The 20,510-nt window shown below is 46.5% G+C and overlaps 1 protein-coding gene across 7 annotated transcripts in view; it reads right to left on the reverse strand.

Moving 5' to 3' along the window:
- Positions 1 to 20,510, reverse strand: part of FLNB (filamin B) — a 138,383-nt gene that overhangs the window by 22,378 nt on the left and 95,495 nt on the right. For 2 of the 7 annotated variants that reach the window (XM_077858366.1, XM_077858361.1), the window contains exons 21-33: positions 18,958 to 19,555; positions 18,041 to 18,214; positions 17,062 to 17,224; positions 16,088 to 16,248; positions 13,826 to 13,993; positions 12,455 to 12,547; positions 11,545 to 11,668; positions 10,268 to 10,424; positions 9,099 to 9,288; positions 7,018 to 7,265; positions 4,061 to 4,132; positions 3,235 to 3,337; positions 2,401 to 2,541 (exon numbers count right to left, since the gene is read on the reverse strand). In XM_077858366.1, the coding sequence (XP_077714492.1) occupies positions 2,401 to 2,541; positions 3,235 to 3,337; positions 4,061 to 4,132; positions 7,018 to 7,265; positions 9,099 to 9,288; positions 10,268 to 10,424; positions 11,545 to 11,668; positions 12,455 to 12,547; positions 13,826 to 13,993; positions 16,088 to 16,248; positions 17,062 to 17,224; positions 18,041 to 18,214; positions 18,958 to 19,555 (2,392 nt within the window). The remainder of the gene's footprint in view (positions 1 to 2,400; positions 2,542 to 3,234; positions 3,338 to 4,060; positions 4,133 to 7,017; positions 7,266 to 9,098; positions 9,289 to 10,267; positions 10,425 to 11,544; positions 11,669 to 12,454; positions 12,548 to 13,825; positions 13,994 to 16,087; positions 16,249 to 17,061; positions 17,225 to 18,040; positions 18,215 to 18,957; positions 19,556 to 20,510) is intronic. The other 5 variants (XM_077858362.1, XM_077858365.1, XM_077858364.1 and 2 more) reach the window with 5 other exon arrangements.

The raw sequence follows: 20,510 nt of genomic DNA on the forward strand, positions 1-20,510 counted from the left end.
ACCATGTGGAGACATGACCCACTACTGGAGGGAACACAACTGGAAAGGTCTTTTGTGAAGGCCATTTGCTGTGCCTTTCAAAATGTAAGGCTCTATGAGGCCCCTCGTAATCTATCCCACAGTGGTCCTTTCTCCCCACCCTGCTCTCAGCTCTGTGCAAGGTCTTCTATTTCCATAGCATGCAGATCCAAATTAGAAAAAGACTCCAGTGTCCAACAATAGGGAGCCAGTTAAGTAAACAATGGTCTACTCGCAGGTCATTAAAAACAATGATGGAGGGATGCCTGAGTGGCTCAGCAGTTGAGCGTCTGCCTTTGGCTCAGGGCTGATCCCAGGATCTGAGATCAAGTCCCACACTGGGCTCCCTGCCTGGGGCCTGCTCCTCCCTCTGCCTGTGTCTCTGCCTCTGTGTGTCTCTCATGAATAAATAGGTAAAATCTTAAAAAAAACCAAAAAAACAAAAAACCAAAAAACCAAAAAAACAAAAACAATGATGGGGGGGGGGCACCTGGGTGGCTCAGTTAAGTGTCCGACTTTTGATTTCAGCTCAGGTCATGATCCCAGAGTGGTGAGATCAAAACCCTGCGTCCAGCGCCACACTGAGCATGGAGCCTGTTTGAGATTTTCTCTCCCTCTCCCTCTGCCCCTCCTCCCTTACTTGTGCGCTCTCTCTCTCTCTCTCTCAAAAAAAAAAAAAAAAAAACAAACGCAATGAGGGAGATCTGTATTAACTTCAGAGATTATTCATAATGTGCCACAGAAAAAGACAAGCTGCTATATAACATTAATTGCATTATCTCATTTCTTTGAAGAAAAAACAGAACAAAATTATATGCATGTTTTTCAGGCACAGAGAGAAACATCTGGAAAGACACACACCCAAGGAGTGGAAGTAAAAGGGAAAGAGGAGAAAGACATTTTTTACTTTCTCTGTATCTGCATCTTTACAATATTTAGATAAAAGCAGATAATGTATTTTCACTTTAAACAAATATTATACACGCAGAAGTGCATAAACTACAGCAAATACTGAACTGGGAGAAATATTTGCAACTTTTATCACAAAGAGCTAATCTCTCCAATAGTTAATTTGCTCTCAGAAACTGATATGAACAAAGGGTAATAACCCAATAGAAAAACCTGGCCAAGGAAACAAGCGCTCAGTTCACAGAAATCAAATAGTACTTAAACATATAGAAAGTTGCATAATCTCATTCATAAGAGAAATACAAACAAAGCCACAGTAAGATACAGTTTTGGTTTGTTTGTTTTTTTTTTTTGAAATGTCAGTCTTGCAAAGATCCAAAACTGGTGGAAAAGCGGGTGCTTGTCTTTCCTGATGGTGGTTGTATGAACTGGGGGTGCCCCACTGAAAGGCAATTTGGCAAGACCTATTGGAATGACAGATGTCTCTACCTGTGGCCTACAATTCCTGCCCTGGGAACTAAATCTCACAGCTATACCTTCATGAGTGTGAGATGATGGATATAAAGGCTGTTCACTGCAGCAAAAGGTAGGGGAGAGCCTAAATGTCCTCCAATCAGGGAAATGGGGGAATATATCACAGTTCATCCAAACAGCGGGACACCACAAACATGCTCTATCATTTGGACATGCAAAGCCCACCTGGATACACCATTAGACTGCAAAGGACAACCTCAGAATGATGTGTAGAGTATGCTACTATTAATGTACAAATGGGAAAGGGCTTAAGACTCTGTATTTCCCCTTTGTTTGTAGGGTCTTAAAAATATTCTGAAATCCAACATAAAAAATTAACAGCAGTCAAGTTCAAGGAGAGGTCAGGTGGGTGATATAGACAGGAAGGAAACCTTTCCCCATATCATTTTTTACACTATGTGGGTATGTTGTTCACTCAAAATATTAAATTAAAAAACAGAGAACTATTTGAACATTTTTTTTTTTAAGAACAAGTATAACACTGTGCTGGTTGATGGACATGAAATCTGAGCTGGATTTCCTTGTCAAGGGCAGTGTGAACATAAGGCAGCTTGTCCTTTCCTCCTCCCACCCCAAAACCCCACGCCACACAGGGCTCTGCAGGCCAGGCTGGAAAGTCCCTCGATGTGCCTCACATTTTCTCCCAGTTCACCCTTTGGCCACACTAGGCATAGTGACAAAGATAAATAATCATGGACCTAAGGGCTGAACTGTGACCCAGGATGCTCAGCCGTACCATCCCTTCTGGAAAGTAGCTGGTTCTGCTGGGGTCACAGGCTTTTTGGTTTCAGAGGGACACACAGCATTCCCAATCCTGCCACCAAGAATTGTTTCCTGCACGTCAGCTAGCTGAACGTCTCTGCAAACCTCCCAGATGTTCAGGCCCCACGTCCCGTCATCTTGCAGGGCACACTGCCCCAGGTGCCAAGCCTGACTCACCAGGGATGTGGCCGCCCATGTATCTGATGTGCATCTCATGCAGCCCAACCTCAGTGGGGGCGTATCTGACGGTGACCGTGCCGTCCTTGTTGTCCACAATCTCAGGTGTAGCTGTCTTCCCAGAAGGCATATGGACCTCTCCTGTTAGAGCACAGGGAGACAGGGCAATGAGCCCCCCCAGCGACTTGCCCTGGAGAAGCTGAGTGCCAAGGCGCAGGTGGCCTTCAGATGCAAGAGCACTCATGGCTGCCTAAAGCATCCACGATCCACAACAGGAAAAGAGACATGTTTGCCTTTGTTCTGTTTCCTTTTCCTCCACAAAATGCAGCAGGCAACTCAAGTCAAAAGTTATCTACTTTTGTACTAACTAGAAAAGACCACAAGGCCAGTAGCATTAGCAGAATGTCAACTCAAAGAGAAACAGACATTAAAAGGAGGCTCGGAGAGAAAGAAAGTCTTGCACAATATAGACTTTAGTGTCAATGTCACATCTGGAAAGGTGCAAGAATAAGACAAGGCAGGAAGAAAGGCAGGACAGGAACCTGACAGTCAAGAGGGATCTAATACAGCCGTTCTTAACCTGGAGAGAAGCCCCGGCCTTCTCCAGGATGTAAACAAGTTATAAATCAATCACCCCCTTCAGAGACATCACATAATGTACAGAGAACATTCTGCAATCTCAGGGGCTCTTGGACCAATCTCCTACAGCAAGAACAAGGGATGCTGGGTTCAGGACCCCAGGTATTAGGGACAAGTGGAACCACCTCCCAGGCACTGTTCTGGAAAGCTGGTACAATCCAGGGAGAACAAGGTGGCTTTCATGACAGTGCTTACCAGTGATTTCTCCTTTCCTGACCGCAAACGGAATGACCAAGTCAAAAGGCTTGAACCCCAGGCCGTTCATGTCACTCACTGGGACATAAGCCTCTTCGGTTACCTAAAAACAGGAAGCAGTTGTCACTGGGGAAAGTGGACAACAATGTGGGCCAGTGAAGCAACAGAGGGCAGAGCAACTGGGAATTTTGCAAGTCAGTGCAGCCAGGATTTGGGAATGTGGCTGTCCATCCATGGAGGATGGGCTTTGTCTAACTGGCCCCAGGGCCAGAGCAGAGCCTGAAGGATTGGAGAAGTCATGCTGACCAATTGCTAAAAAGTCACTAGGCATTTTGCTTGTAAAATTCCCAGCAGTGCTCATGGGAAAGTGGAAAAGTGAGAGACAGCAATGTCTGTGAGTCCCAAGAGGCTCCACCTGGAAAGGTTTAGTTGCTTGTGGCCTGGAAAAGAAGGTGCATTTTAAGTGGCAGAAAGTAGCAGCAGGTGGTTTTCCCCCTGAACAGAAACCAAATGTGCAAGGGGCGGCCTTGAGAGTCAGCAGGAGGGCTGAAGACAGTCCAGGTTCCTCTGAACCGCGGTGACAAACTACACTGAGCGTGATCACAGATATGACGGCTGGAGATTCATGGAGCGCATACGATGACACAGGTGGGTCTCATTACAGAGGAAGCGGGGATCATTGTGATGGACCAATCAGTGGGGGACAAACCAATGACCAGGACACCCAGAGGGCTTAAGCAATCCCCAGAAGCAGGCTGTAGCTTTTCTGAAATGAAGGCTGAGTAAACACAGAAACGCAAATAGGAAAAAAAAAAAAAAAGTGTACCCAGGGCCTGAATCCAGGGGAACATGCATTTACCGGAGCCTCCTCCACAGCCTCGACTTCCCCATCCGTGGCCTGGTCGGTGGCAAATGGAGATTAGTTGGGAATCACATTGAAGGGACACTGCTACTTAGTAGGTTCTAAGGTCTGAGGGCTGCCTCCTCCCTGTCTCTGCTCCCTCTGGTACAGCAGGGAGCCACTCGCTCTGGCAGGATCCTGCATTCTTCCTCCCCTCATGGAGAACAAGTTGGCACCCTTTCTCCAAATGTCAAACACCCAAGCCCTTTGAACCCGAGATGCCACTTCTAGGAAGCAAGCCTATAACAATGGTAACCCGAAAGTCCATAGGTAATTGATATGTGCCATGGATTTTACTAGAGCTGTCTGTGGTCAAGAGAACTTGATGTAACCTAAAATGTCCATCCGCCAGAGACTCAGTTTAGCAAATTATGCAAACCTGTACACTAGAAGAAGCAACCAAGCCTGATGAATGAAATGTGGAAGGGTGCCTATGCCTATGAGACGAAAACAAGTGTATGTGGATGACACGATCCCTTGCACCAAGCTGATGGGTGTGTTGTGCAAATAGGGACTAGTCACTTCTGCAGCATGGAACTAGGAAAGTGGTTTCCTCTTGTTTGATAAAGAGGTATTATCAAATACCTGTGGTATTAATGTTTTAAAAGTCTATAAATTAAAAAAAAAAAAAGTCTATAAATTCGGGCAGCCCCAGTGGCCCAGCGGTTTAGCACTGCCTTCAGCCTGGGGTATGATCCTGGAGACCCGGGATCAAGTCCCATGTCGGTCTCCCTGCATGGAGCCTGCTTCTCCCTCTGCCTGGGTCTCTCTCTCTCTCTCTCTCTGCCATGAATAAATAAATAAAATCTTAAAAAAATAATAAACAGAAGTCTTTTAAAAAAATAAAATAGAAGTCTATAAATTCATTTTTTTAAACCATAGACGTTATGCTCCTGCTCCGATCAACCTGATAAGAGAGGGTCCCCCTCTTCTACCATCATCAACAAGAATTGGAAGGCCACCCCCTGGAGGAAGGCTTACATCCCTGCTTTACTCCTTTCTGTGTATTTTAGCATCTGCAGAAAGGGGACTTCACTTAGAAAGGCAGCTTTGTAAGCTTCCACATGGGGAACAGCCCTATCCCTGCCTCCTGGGGCTCTCCCACAGTGGCGCTATGTGCGGACAAAGTGGTCGGGAGCAAGATCTTTCACTGACCACACTATGAACTGGGACCTAGGACTTCTCAATGCTGATGAGCAGATAAGCCGCTAGACCTGTGACTTCATGATGTATTTAACTGAACCAGCCCTGCTGGGGCTCCTTGAGACGTGAGCTCTGAACACAGTACTGGGTGCACCCGTCCTTCTGGCCACAAGTCTATAGAGGGAGGCAGGGAATCCACATGCAAAGAAAGTCCATCTAGGTAAGGCTGGAGAAAGTCTGGAACTTTCTGGGAGAATACAGACCTAAACCCGTACTGTGGGTGACCTACCCCCACCCCAGGCCCCTTTCCTGCCTTCAGTAGTGGCTAGGGGGCAGTGTGTCTGCACAAAATATCCTTGTAATCCAGAGCTGAGGGGACATTCATTCCCAATGAGTTTGGTGGCCCCTACTTTGAGCCCCTGTTGCAGCAGCTAAAATGGCTCAAGATTTTTTTCACACTGACTTTTTCACTCGGACCCTCCCAACCCATCCCTAGCTCATGGCACCAGCAAGGCTATGGCCTCTACCCAGGGGCTGCTCTTCCATGCTGCTATTCTAATCAACCAGATAAAACCCACTACAGACTAAAACAAATTCTTGAAACTACAACTGGGACCCGTCTCTGTAAATAAGAACAATATAAACTCTCTAGCTGCATTTCTCTCTGCCCTGAAGGAGAAAAACACTCCCACACGAACAGTGTCAAAGTTGACAAGTGCTTACATCCTTGAGACCAAAAAAAAAAAAAGGCTCCAGATCTCTGGCAGAATGTTTACAGATAAACAAACATCTACAGAAAGGGGAAAAAAAGCTACAACAGATTATAGATGTTTGGAAGGCACGGGCTTCTGTTTGGAACAAGTCCCTTCTCTGCTGCTGCATAAAGTGAAATCATTAGAAGGGGCTTCGTGGGCTGTGTGTGGAGCCAGGTCACTGAGGCCTGAGGACTTTGTGGTCAGGCGTGGCTAGCTGTCGTGACATCAGAGGACACCACGTGAGGGGCAGTCGGTGGCCGTCCAGAGCAGGCACACTGGGCTCAGTGAACTTGACTCTGAGCCTTGTTCCTATACCTCACCTGCAAAAGGGCCGACAATGGTTTTACGGGTCAAATGAGGTTTCTAATCTTTTCCTGATTAAAGAACCTTCATAATCAGTGGAGAGTCCAAAAGTCACTCGTTGAATATGAAGGAGTCCCACCCTCTCTGGAACCCTTCATTCCAGGTGTTCCTATTCAAGAGACGTGCTGCTTCCCGCATCTCTACAACATCTGAATCTTTTCTAAAACAGAGCTGGAAGCACTCTGTGTCCTGGGGTAGGAGTCAAGTCTCCAGACATAACGGCATCAGGAACCTCTCTCCTCCAGGCCGTGGAGATGAGGAAGGAGGAAGGAGGAAGAACTAGCAGGATGAAAAATTGTGGTGCCTTACTTATACACATTTTTTTGGTCAGAGTGTATCCTTCTGAACTGGGCTTATGCCAGGACCTTGCCTAAGATCCTTCACATGATGGATACTTCGATGGCTAATAAGATTCCTTAAAAATTCTTACAGCCAAGGGTCTCCGGATTTCAAGAGATTTACTCTGGGACTGTACGAGGTCATGACTGCTTAAGAAAAATTTTTTTAAAGAAAACGAAAAAAAAAGCGGAAGGGGATGTTGTAGCCAGGATTTAACAGATGGCAGCTGTTATCATCGCTGCCTGTCGTACCAGAGTGCTCTAGGGAAGGAATCGTCCTTACCATGACGGTGAAGGGGCTATTGGGAATGTCAACTCCGCCAAAGCGCACGTAGATGACATAGGTGCCCGGCTTGGCGGCCGTGTAGAAGATGTCGTACGTGCCATCCTCATTCTCGATGACATCGGCCTCGGCCTCGGTGCCGTCGGGGGTCAGAACCGTGCAGGTCACCTTCCCCTTCCCGGCGGTCTTGGCATCAACCACAAAGCCCACTTCCTCGCCGGTTTTCACAGTGGAAGCGATTCCAGGGCCTGGAGAAAAGTTCAGGAGAGAGGAATGGAAGCTCCAGCCGCGGACAGTTGCCCTGGAGGCCCGAGAACAAACCACGCCTTCGTGTGGTCTGTGTCGTCAATGCTCGCCCCTCGACGGCGGCCACACGGGGCTGTCCCACAGATCACCCGGGGAAGGCGCTGCTCACGGGACCGTTCCATCCGTTACTCACTAAACAAGCTCTGAGTGTCAACCACACGTTGGACCCGGCTTGCCGGCATTCAGGGGTCTGGGGAAGACAGTCAGCTTCCCGAAGCAGACATCTACGGGGCATTTTCTTAAGGGCCAGGTACACACAAAAGGGAACCAAACAGAGTCTCTGCTCTCAAGATGTTCCTCATCTCACAGACTTTGCAGGCCTGGCACCAAGGACCACACAGCTTGATGTGCTGTGTTCACACAGAGGGGGAGCTAAGTTACAGAAAAAATGATCTGTCGTGCTTCAGGAGTGTCCTGTAGCACATCTCTATAAATAAAGTTCCAGGAGTCTGTATCCCACGGTTGCCACACCGACAGAGGGCTTTTTGAGAAAACGGGTAGCAACTGAGTTCTGAAGGACAGGTACTCTTGGCTAGGGGAGACCTATCACCCCTGTCCCTAAACCATGACCAGTCTCTCTCTGACTGGTGGCACCCTTTCACGTGGGAACCACACAGCAGGGAATGCAGACAAGTGAACTAAAAGCCTATTGGCAAAAAGAAAAAAAAAAAAAAAAAAGGCAGAAAGTGTGTAGAAGCAACAGGGAATGCTAAGAGCATGTTGTTCACATTCCACTACTGGGAATGGTAAGTAGCAAGGAATCTGGGGCCAGTCTGTGGAAGGCCTTGAATGACAGACCGAGAAACGTAGCCTCCAGTAGCCCCCTGGCTGAGAGAGGATTCTGCTCAGGATCTGCCCCAGCAAGGGAGGGAATAGGGTCCAGAGTGCAAGGAATAAGTCCCTGCCCAATATTATCATTCCTACAGGCTAGTAAAGGCAATCTAATCATTCCTGGCAGAGCATAGACCTAGGGTTAGGGTGGATTGGTTTGGCCAGTGGTTCGAAAGTTCTCAATTTTTCAGCCCCAAATCACCATCTCGAGCAGTTTATAGCTTACTCTAAAATCCAAAAGCTTTTCTCCATTTAGAGCAAGATAAGATATGAGAGAGAACACATCCAGGGTAGACCTATGTTTAATTTAAAGAGATGCAAATCTGTTTCATTTCAGAGATGGGGATTCATGTTTTGGAATCTGCTGGAATAGTATGAGAGTAGCAAGAGCTATTCTCAGGAACAAAAGGGTCCGTGGTTGTCTTAGACAGTCGTGTCTCAGAAGCTAAAAGGAGTGTGATGTTCAAATATTTCTGGAGATATTCTGAGAGCATGGGCATAGTCTCGAGTGCTAAGGAAAAACCTAGATCCTTGAATGCGTTTCTCTAATGCTGACCTGAATTGCTCCTGAATAAATCTTGAATAATTAAACCATTTACTCATGAAAGGAAAGGCACACATTTGCAGCTTCTCATGGGAGCTGCTGCCACAGCTGAGATCTCAACAAACGCACCCACTTCAAAAGTAACATAATAATAGCTTCCATGTGCCTGGCACTGTGCTAAGCATTTTTTATGCCTGACCTCATCTAATCTTTGCAATGACCCTGTGAAACAGTCTCTGATCCTGAGAAGAGTTTCTTGAATTCAAAAGTTCTCAGAAAGATCTTCCATCTAAGTCTGACTGAAGCTCAGAGTGGTTGAGCAGCTTGTCCTAATCACACAGCCATTAAGTGGCAGAGAAGGGCTAGCCCCTGGCTTTCTGACTCCAAAACCCACACTCACCTGTGGCCAGGCACTTGCTAGCATCTCCAGTCTGTGTGGCCCGGATGCGATAGGGAGACAGTGGGATGTCGTCCCCCCCATAGGTGACCCCAATCATATAGCGTCCGGTCTTGTCAGGGATGTAGGTGACGGCATACGTGCCATCTTTATTGTCGTGGACAATGGCTCTTTTGGGTTTTCCCTCTTGGTCCTGTGGATCACAGAGAAATGCTACTTAGGATGTTGTCATCAAGATGTAAAAACCACTCATGGGAAACTGAGGCACATTTTGCTTATTAATTTATGTCTTATTCAGGAGGAGATAGAATTAATGGTTTAATACAATCTTTTCTTTTGGGGTGGTTGTGTAGGGAGAGGAGAGGCTCACGGATCTTTTTAACACCATATGGACATGGTCAATTTTTAGGAATTTTACTGTCACATGAACAAGTAGTGATTTAGCTCCGGATCAACTGAAAGGTAGAAAGACAAGTGGGCAGAGATTCCTGCTCTTGCACCACCACATCTACTGTCCCTCTTTTCTATAGTAAAAGGCTGCCAATTCTTGGCTGGGTGCACTGCTTCCACTTCTTAGCAAACTCTGCCACTAGGTTACGGCCATATGACTTGTGACAAAGTTCCAGTAAATGAGAGGGAAGCAGAAGTCATACAGAGTTGCTCAAGATTGCTGATTGAGTTGAAAATCCCCCTTTCCCCTTCTGCCTTTTCTCCTCCTGGCAGCCTGCCATGTGTACCAGCTCATGGTCCATGAAGAGACCTCAGGACAGAAGCCACATGGCACCCAAGCGACTTGCCACCGAGCTTCTTTAACAAGAGAGAATTGTCCCCTGTGTGAAGGAACTCTTATATACATAGCGCCTTAGTCCTAATTAATCTGATGAGTCATTTCAAGCATTTTATAACCAAAGCAGAGGAATACTAGATCAAATACTAGAGATCAAAATACATGAGATTCATTCAAACATGGTCCTTGGAGCCACACCTTCAGACATCTCACTCAGGCAAGCATATTTGTTCTTGCACAATTACTGACTCTCTGATGGGAACAAAATCCATCAAACATTTGTATCAGGGCAGAAATTGGTTATTAAAAATCTTGTTTTTATCCTTGGCCCAGAATTAAGGTCTTTATTAATCAAGTTTGACTCTAGAAAATAACTCAAAGTTACCGTGATCTGAACAGCAAGCAGGCCTTCCCCAGCATCTCGGGCATCAATCGCAAATTCCACAGGCAGGCTGGCAGGCACGCCATAGGAACTGAGGCCAGGGCCACTGGCAGTCACTTTGCTGGCATCATATGTGGGAAGAACCTTGACCTTAAAGGGACTTGAAAGACACATACATATCCCAGTCAGTGTGGACACCGTCATCTCAGCTACATTTGATCTTCCGTACACAAAAAGACTGGGCTTGAGGGGGGTGGATTTCTATAGCAGGTAAGACAGCGAGTGCCTTATGTACTTTAAATCCAGCAAAAATTTAAAACCATGTGACCGTCATATGCTTTCTGTGAGTGCATTCCACGGGATACACACTAATCCCCAACTCAGTTTGGGAGACACGGTTAACTCATTTTTGTTATGCTAAGAAAATGTTCACCAAAATGGGAAGGGAATAGTGGAATTAGGAAACAATGCTGGAATGATAAAATTATCATTTTATCTCATCTTCTTCTATTTTTAATATGCTTCAGATGGCAAACTACCTATTAGCAAAGTAATACATAAATGTAATTTATAAATTACATACTGCTACATACTTAGAGCTATATGTGTATCTCTATATAAAAATGTGTATATTGGGGGTATGGGTAAAATTTTTTCATCCCAAGGGGTATAAAAAGAATCCTTTGGAGGTTGTTCTGAGAGAGGAAGAGCATATGCAACATTTCATATTCGTTTGAATGAGGAACAAGGTTTCTATCCAATACCCTCTGGGAATACTACTGTCAACCAAATCCTCAAGTAAAGAAGTGAAAAAGTAAAAAATCTTTGCTCTAATCAGAGAACTACCTGCAAGGTCACTGGAAAGAACTTTGATGAATTAACACATTCCTTGTTTCTTCAAAGATTCTCAACTCCTTAATTTCAGCTCATCTTTAAATTAAAGATGGCCAGAAGGAACAAAATAGGAGGGTACAGGATACCAAGAGAGGATTTGCCACAGATATCAAGGCTAGTGTGTTGTAACACCTGTGCATAGAATGCAGGTTCTCGCTGATACCTGCTGATCAGATGGTTGGATGGGTAGACAGATGGGTGGGTGGGTGAGTGGATGACAGATGGGTGGATGGATGGGTAGATAGATGGGTGGATGGTTAGGTTAGGCAGATGGACAGATGGATAAATGAATGGATGAGTGGTCACCAGGACAGTGCTGGCCAATCTTACAGAGGGGTGGGCTTCAGGTTGGTTTGGACCCCCTTCTATAAGTGTCAGGAGCTTACCTACGAGGGATCTCCTCATCAGCATATTTAACTGAGACCATGTAAGGCCCCTCCTGGGACGGGGTGTAGGTCACTGTATGTGTGCCATCCCCATTGTCCACTATGTTCACTGGCTCCACCAGGCCTGAGAAAAGAAATGAAAGGTCTTGAGGAACTGCTTAGACTCTCCTTCACTCCACCTTCAGCTTAGCTTGAACAGAATCACATTCATCCCCAAGAGCTATTGGTTTTCACTTATGAGTAACATAAAGGCAAGCAGGCCATAATCAGAGGCCCAAGAAATCACAGGAGACAGGATCCCCAATTCATGGTTGCAGAAATGACCCCAAGAGACACCTTTAGCTTTCTGTTGGCTAAAGTACACTCACTGAGCCCTTGAATATAATTACGGAGACTGCCTGTGCTTGTGCGAAGACACGTGTTGTAGGCATGCTATCCCCTTTCAAGCTGGTGAGGCATGCTTGGGATGTGGCAATTTTACTCTATAGCTGAGGTACAGCCAAAGAGTCCACAACTCTGAACAGCAAAAGTTAACTAATGGGCTGGCCAGTCAAACTTATGGTCACCTTTGAGCACAGACCATTATGGTGCCAGCAGGCTGGGTGTAGGTGCAGGGCAGGAGAGGATGCCAATCTCATGGGGTGAGGGGATCTTCAAAGTGATGCCTGCGGGGGATGGTTAGAGACTATGTTAAAGCATAATCAAGGCAGGCATTGGGTTGGTAGATTCCAGATCCCAGTTCTGAACATGAGCATCAAGAATGGGTCGATTGCAAGGTAGGTTAAGCAAAGCATGGCACACTCATTAAGCAAAGCAGATGAGGCAAGAATAAGGCAATTTTAGGGGTAAGACTAGCAAGAGGCATTCAGATCACATATATTAGAGCAGCAGCCAATAGGAATATGCAAACCTGTCTCCGTAAAGTCACCCTTCGGGTCACCTTTAAAGAACTCTGAAATGGCTTTCAAGGGGCTGCGCCATGACTGGGAATCCATCTCATCAGCTAAAATTAAAAGGCTGTTACTTCTGAGGCTTCCATAATAATATAATAGAGATAGATATCTAAGTAAAGCCTCCCCCTCTCTCATACACACACACACACACACTCTCTCACACACACACACACACACACACACACACACACACACACACACACAAACACAGGTCTTAAAGCTCAGTAACTATGCAGAATCAGATTCCAGCCCCATGACCTCATTTCCCTCAAACCACATCTGCCCTGAGCTTCAAAGGGCATAACCTCCTGCTGAACCCCATTAAGTAGAAAGTTCCTCTTCAAAGAAGGAAACCCTCGTTTGCCACTTCTGTAAAGCTAACACATCACTAGGGAAAAATCCAGATAATTTAAGAAATTAGGGAGAGAATGGCACATTTTAAATACCGGAAGAGGAAATGTGATGGCCTACCAAATAAGGTAAATTTCAATGCACTTCAGGGCTCTGTCCCAAAATGGCCTGCTGGTCATACCAATCCCCAGTTCCAGGCTGCCAACAAGGCAGGCCAAATTGTCAACAAAGGCCATTTCCCAAGAGATCCTCTCCCTCCAGGAAGTTGGGACAATGACAAAGGCATGCGTCCCATGGGCTGCGTAGCTGTCATTTCTAGAAATTTGGGGTGTGTTTCACATGGGCACCAATGTGGAACAAGGTGCTATAAGGCATCTCAAAAAAAAGTTTGCATTACTTCCGAACCTACTGCGCACCCAAATTCTAGGCCAAACCCAGTCACTGCACAAATGCAGAAACATACATGTGAGAGCCCAAATCCTACTGGCTTCATCTCACTGCTTAAGAAAAATGAAAATTTACAAAGACATTGAGAGACATGTTATTAAATGGAAAGACCACTAGAGAAATAAGAGGTCTGCCTGCTTTTAAAAGCAGGAGCTTCGGGGCTAAGCCTAGGTAGCTCTGTTGGTTAAGCATCCAACTCTTGATTTCGGCTCAGGTCATGATCTCAGGGTTGTGAGATCAAGCCCTGCGTCAGGTTCCGTTCTCAGCAGGCAGACCGATCAAGATTCGTCTCTCCCTCTGCCTCTGCGGCTCCCCCTACTCTTTCTCTCTCTCAAAATATAGAAGTAAAAGTTTTAAAAATCAATAAATAAAAGCAGGAGCCTCTCCTGTTTAGGTAGGATATGGAGCAATAAAGTAATTTAAGAAATTTGCAGTTCATGACCAAACTCAAAAATAAAGTGCCTGCGCTGGGTCACAGTTGCCCCCCACTGGGGCAGAGCTTCTGGCAGGAAGGCAGGATGTATACTCACCTCGGGGGCCCAGGACCCTCACTTCCAGTGGGGCCAGGCCAGCCTTGCTGCTGTCCACCGTGAAGGACTGTAAGATGTGGGCTCGGACACCGGAGCCCAGCCCAGGGCCAGCGATCTTGACCTTGCTAGGGTCCACCACATCCTTCACAGGAACTCTGAAGGGACTGCCTGGAAAAGAGGTCCCAGGGTTCTAAGCACAGCTCACGTAGTGCCAGGAGGCCTGCCTTGTGTGCACCCATGGGCATCCTCCACAGGCATCAAGCCATGTGCTGGGCCCAGAGTGGTTAATGCCTCCCCCCCACCCACCCCACCCCCCGCCGGAACCCACAATGCGGGAGAAGGGCGAGGAAAACTAGAAGTAGAACATCACACGAAACAGATGTTGGAGGCATGTATAAACATTGGTGGAGCACTTAAGAGGCAACAAATCTGGTCTTCAGGAGGCCAGAGGAAGCTTTCCAGTGATATCTAAGTTGAGATGAGAGAGAGCAGATAGCACCCAGGAAACAGATGGAGGGGGTTTTGAGCACAGTGATAGGCACATGCAGAGCCCTGGAGGTGAGGGAGAAGGCAGGCTGTCAATGAAGTGGAAGGAGGACGCTGAGTGGTGGAAGGAAGGAGTGCAGACTGCTGCAGAGGTGGCTGGGGCCTTGTGGCCCACATCTTATATCCTCTCCCCAAACAGCTCCTGAGGGCTTCCTGGAATCCTCGCCTTACAACACAGCCCACAGCTTCCTGCCACGAATGGCCTGCTTGGTTCCCTGGCCATTGGGTGAAGCCTTGCTCTTTCTCCCTGTCAGCTGTGGTCCTCCTCCTGCACGGCTGACCCCAAAGGGACACTGGGGGCCTCCTACTCTTTGAAGGTATTGGTTTTAAAGACCAAGGAAACAGGAGTGCCTGGCTGGCTCAGTCAGTTAAGTGTATGCCTTCGGCTCAGGTCATGGTCTTGGGGTCCTGGGACTGAGCCCTGCACTGGACTCCCTGCTCAGCAGGGAGTCTGCTTCTCCCTTTGTGTGTGTGCTCTCTTGCTCTCTCTCTCCGAAATAAATATCATTAAAAAAAAAAAAAAAAGAGCAAGGAAACAGAAAATGTTGTGTGATCAGGATTTGCAAGAGAAGTACTAAACAGAAAAACTAGGGCTGGGCCAGAGATCCTCATGGGATTCCGCCACCAACATGGACCAAGTAAGAACCCCCCAGAGGTGAGCCAGAAATAGGAGCCCCAGTGTCCCTGACATCATGCCTCCTCAGGCTACCAAGTCCATCACCAAGGGGTGACATGCGCCTCTTGCTATGTGAGGAGTCTTTGTGCTCTCCAAGAAGGCTGGCAAAATTAATAACTTGTAACTGCCACACAAACTCAGATGTCCCTGCTTGGCCTGCCTCAAAATCTATTGTAAAATAGAGTGGTAGATCAAGAGATCACAAAAGAGTAGAGGTCTTGCCTTTTTAACAATAGCTGGGTTTCAATGGCATCAAATTTTTCAGCTAACTGAAATAAATGGCTGACCCTGGCAAAGACAAACATCACCTTCCAGGCGGGGGTTTAGGGGAATAAAAGGGACCTTCATTTCACAGAAAAACAGTTGAGAATTTCAGTGTCAGCAGCTGATGACAATAGACTACCTCTGAGGCTAATCTCCAAGTCAGAGCTTCCCCTGGAAGGTGTCTGAACTTAGCATGAGAGCAGCCAAGAAGTAATAGGAGAACTTTAGAACTTTAGGTGGCAGATACCAAGCATTCCCCAGGCAGACATCTAAAACCAATCACGGCAGCTTTTCTTCCTGATGTGCTTATCCCACGTGATCTAGTTGACCCAAAAGCCACCACCAACCAACCACAGCTGGCCCACCAGAGGAATCCAATATGCCACAGCGGGCAAGACAGCATATCCCATCAAAAATAACCCCACTAGGGGTTTATACCAGGCCAGTAAACACTGGGCTAATGCTTAACCAACAAGAATTCCATGAAAGCAAATAAGAAGCCAGAAGGTTGTTGAATGTTTCATAGCAACACCTCATGAGGTCCTCCAACACGTGAACAACCACTTCCAGTCAAAATGCCAAGCCAACACATTTCGCCAGGTTACTGGTCCTATTGGGAGTTGGGATATTCATGGAGACACAGCCATAAGGAAAATTCTCCCTTTGCAGCTACTGCAAATATTAGACTCTTTTTCCCATTCAAAGATAAGCAAAACAAAACCTGCTTTCATGCCACATCAATTATTCTTTGGGTACCTTTCTGAGGGATAGCTTACCAGGGATGTGGGCTCCTCCGTATGTAATGTTAACATCGTAATCCCCTGGAGCAAAGGGGATGTACTCAGCACTACAGCTTCCATCTTTGTTGTCTCTGCAGTTGATCTTTGACTCTGAAGGTCCCTCAACAGTTATGCCAAGCCCACCAATTCCTGCCCCTCTGGAAAGTGTGGAAAAGAAAGCAAAGTAGTTCTAGTGGTTCATGCTGGTCTGTTTATTGCCAAAATTATTTTAAAATCCCTCCATATGCAATCCCATTTAGCCAACCTGGCTCAACTACTGTGACACTTCCGCACAGAAAATTCCTCAACGGTGTAATATAAAGGCAGCTCTGACCCCTCCTCCGATGCTTATCCTTCATTTTTTTTTTCCTATCTAATTGTATTGGCTAAGACTACCAGTACAATCAGGTATGTGACATGTGATGAATTTTAGAAGGAATGCTTCTAATACTTAACTATGAAATTGGCTATATGTTTCTACATTATCACGTTAAGGAGTTTCCATCTAGTTCTGGTTTACTCAGCAATTTTAAGACTTTAAGTGAGGGCTTTCTGGTACTTTTTGAGGTATACTGGCCTTTCTGTATAGCATAAGGCTTGACAAAAGAACATGCCTGGGGATCCCTGGGTGGCTCAACGGTTTAGCGCCTGTCTTTGGCCCAGGGCGTAATCCTGGAGTCCCGGGATCAAGTCCCGCGTCAGGCTCCTGGCATGGAGCTTGCTTCTCCCTCTGCCTGTGTCTCTGTCCCCCTTCTCTCTCTATGTCTATCATGAATAAATAAATAAAATCTTAAAAAAAAAAAAAAGAACATGCCTTATATGCCATGAAAAAAAAAAAAAAAAGCCTCTCAAAAGTTGGGAGACCATAACACCTATGCAGAATATACCCATACAACTCCTTCCGAGCAGTTAAACTACCTAAGGCTACTCCTTTTAGAGAGTCAACACATAGAACCCAGGACCTTCCTCACCTGGTAACAACAGTAAAGACATTGGGTTTGTTGGTAAAGGCCTCTTTCAATCCTGGTCCTTGAGCCTGGACTCGAGATGGCTGGCAGCCTTCGGTTACAGCCACTTTGAAGGGACTATTTGGGATGGGCACATCATCGTATGTCACCTCCACTACATGGAGACCTGTTCAAAACGACAAACAGAAACATAATTGCACAGGAGTCATCTATTTCTGGGAAATAACACTCTACTGTAGAGTTTCATCTAGCATTCTCATCTACCTGCTACCCCACGTTATTTGAAACAAGCAGGTTAAAGAAAGGTATCGGTTTGATCTGATTTTTTTAAAAAATATAGCTATTTATTTATGCTTCCTGTTCACTTGGCAGCCACATAACCCTCCCTCCCCAGTACCCATACACACCAGGCCTCTCCCCTAAGCAAATATCACTAAGTCTGTATTCAAGTTAGTCATCTTAAATGTACTATCCTGATTTGGAAAAACTCCATCTGGTCGTTAGCCAAGAGACAAAGGGAAATCCATGAAATAGAATATACATGCATCTACATAAAAAGATTGAAAGTATCTATACCAGAATATTTATAGGAATTATATATTCAGGTAATGAGAATATATGGTACTTTCATTTTTTTCTTTATCCTTTCCTGATTTATCAAACATTTCAAAAATTTCTAATATTCAGGAAAGAGATTATGCAAAAAAAATTATACAAATGGGCAATATGCCAGGACATCAAGCTGCTCGAGGAGCCTGAGACTAAACCTGGCCCAACTGTCACACAGCAGGCCCAACATGTCGGGCACTGAGCAAGCACTGGCTCTGTTGGGGAAGAAGGTTTCTACGTGTCCCTGTCACTTTGTCCATGCCTCTGCTGAGACAGGCCAGACAACACGGGGTAGGAGTCAGTACCAGTCACCAAAGGAAATGGCCCAGCATGGCTCTGAATGACAGTCGTGTCCAAGCAGAAGTCATCTCACCTTTCTCAAAGGGTGTGTACTCCACCTGGTAGGTCCCGTCAGCATTGTCCGTGACAAAGCACTCGGTAGAGGCCCCTGAGGGGTTGGCAATGTGGGCCTTGATGTGGTCACCCCCAACTTGTGTCAGGGGCCGTGAATCAACTGTGAAGTCGGTGGTGGCTTCGCGAAACACATCTGCAGAGCAATCACACAGATAAGAACATCACCAACACCCAGGACCTTGGACCAAATCCAAGAACTAGGGTTCTTGGCACTTTAGGTATATTATGTCTAATTTCAATGACAATAGACAACTGTTTTCTCTGACTCTCCAAATCAAGAGTATTAATGACCACCTCCCCCCACCCACCACCACCACCCTGTAAAAGCTCCTTCTTCCCAGGTAGCCTGTCGAAGCTCCTCCTCCCAGCCCTTTCCACCTGTAGGATGTAGGATGCATAGCACCCAGGGTGAACCCTCCTGTAAACTCTGTATCTTGGGTGAACTCCTTGCATACTTTTTGGACAAAGGTGGGGTTAGTGCTACGACAGTTGAAAAGACAGATTTGCTCTATAGCAAGTATGGTATTAGTATCACATTTTAAACCTTGTCAGTTAAGTGCCAAAAAATGAAAGATCTTGAATTTCCACATAAAAAAACAAGATTTCTGGCTTTGCCAGAGAAATAGGAAAATCTGCTGGCAGTGATAAGCCCCATGCCCCCTAGAGAAACAAAGTGAGGGGCGGGCAGCAGAAATGCCACATGCTCACCCCTTTGCTGTGGTCCATCTCTTCCTGCTGTAGAAACCACAGGTGAGTGTTTTCTTATACCCCACCTGGCCCCAGTGGGCATATTAGTTTGCAGCTCTGCTCTGCATTTCTGGTGACCCCTAAGTCCCAAGTTATTTTGCAGTCTCCCTCTTTTTTTATGAAACCCACCTTTTCCTTCTATGCCTGGCCCAAAGACTTTGACCCTGCTGGTGTCCACGGCGGGCTCCACCTTGACCCTGGCAGGGAAGTGGGGCACGAGCTCGCCACCATACTTCATGGTCAGCGTGTACATGCCGGCTGTCAGGGGCACATAGGTCACCGCGTAGGTACCGTCTTTGTTGTTTTCAATACAGACTTCAGCTTTCGTTCCCGAGTCTGAGACGGCTTCCAGGCCCAGGGCCCCGGGCCCTGCTTCTGAACAGTCAACACTCAGCAGCCCGGCTTCACCCACTTTCCCATGCTGGAGACCTGGTCCTGAAGCCACGACTTTGGAGGGGTCAAAAGGCATTTCAATGTCAGCTTTGAAGGGAGAACCAGGTATGTGGACTTCTTCAAAGAGAATGTTGACGAAGTATTCCCCAGGCTTTGTGGGCAGGTAAGAGACGGAGCAGGTGCCGTCACCATTGTCAGAACATTCAATTTTGGCCTCACATGGACCTTCCACGGTGAGGCCCAAACCTCCAGTGCCTGCTCCTTTGGTGTCGATAGTGAACTCGGCAGGCTTGCCCACGAGACCACCTTCAAGGCCAGGACCATGGGCCTTCACCTATTTGAACAGAGAATAAAAGTCAAAGTCTGCCTGATGCTCAGCCAGCACTGCTTAACCCCTAAGCCTGCAATCAGCACTGAGCTGCATCTTAGTTGAGTGGCCCTCCTCCCTGGGGTCTCTGAGTCAGACAGACCACAGAGAGCCATAGTGCCATCCAGGCTGTGAACAGCTACGAGAGGGAGACAACGCCTGAAAGCCACAGCCCAGAGGCGTAGCCCTCCGAAGCACGGGGCATGACTTCCCCTCCTGCTGCACCCAGCATTTCTGAACCACAGGGCCGCAGGTGGAGACCTAACGTCTGGTCTAACAAACACACGCGGGTCTGAACGTTTATAGGATGGTTTTATGGACCTTTCTGTTGCTTTGACAGCTACACCTCTCAACAAATTCCATATAATAAAACATGACACTGGAGTGGTGGATATGTGTCATTATACATTTGTCTAAACCTGCAGGATGCATAGCACCCAGGGTGAACCCTCCTGTAAACTCTGTATCTGGGGTGAACAGGATGTCAAGGCAGGTTCATCCATAGTAATACATGTACTCCTCTGCTGGGGGAGGTTGAGCACGTGCAGGCACAGCAGGTAGGAGGGAAATCTCTGTACCTGCCTCTCAATTTTCTAAAAACCTAAAACTCCAAACACTATAGTCTAATACAAAAATTTAAAACCAAACAGACTAAACTACTTTTCAAAGTGGGTGGGGCCAGGGCTTTCATCTCTGATTCAACAAATAAGAGAGTTTTATAGGACTCATGCTATTGAGACCACTGAAAATACTCTAAAGCCCTGGATTCCGGGCTACTAGGAAGAAATGATAATGAGCCTAATCTATTTTTCTATTGAGTTAAATAATTTCTGCAGGGTGAGCTCACCTGTCATGCCGGCCACTGGGCTCTCACTTTGCCCTCACAGGCTCATTGTGAAGCAAGTGCTGCTATCATGCTAAC

The sequence above is a fragment of the Canis aureus genome, chromosome 19, assembly GCF_053574225.1.
Source record: "Canis aureus isolate CA01 chromosome 19, VMU_Caureus_v.1.0, whole genome shotgun sequence".
Lineage (NCBI taxonomy): Eukaryota > Metazoa > Chordata > Mammalia > Carnivora > Canidae > Canis > Canis aureus.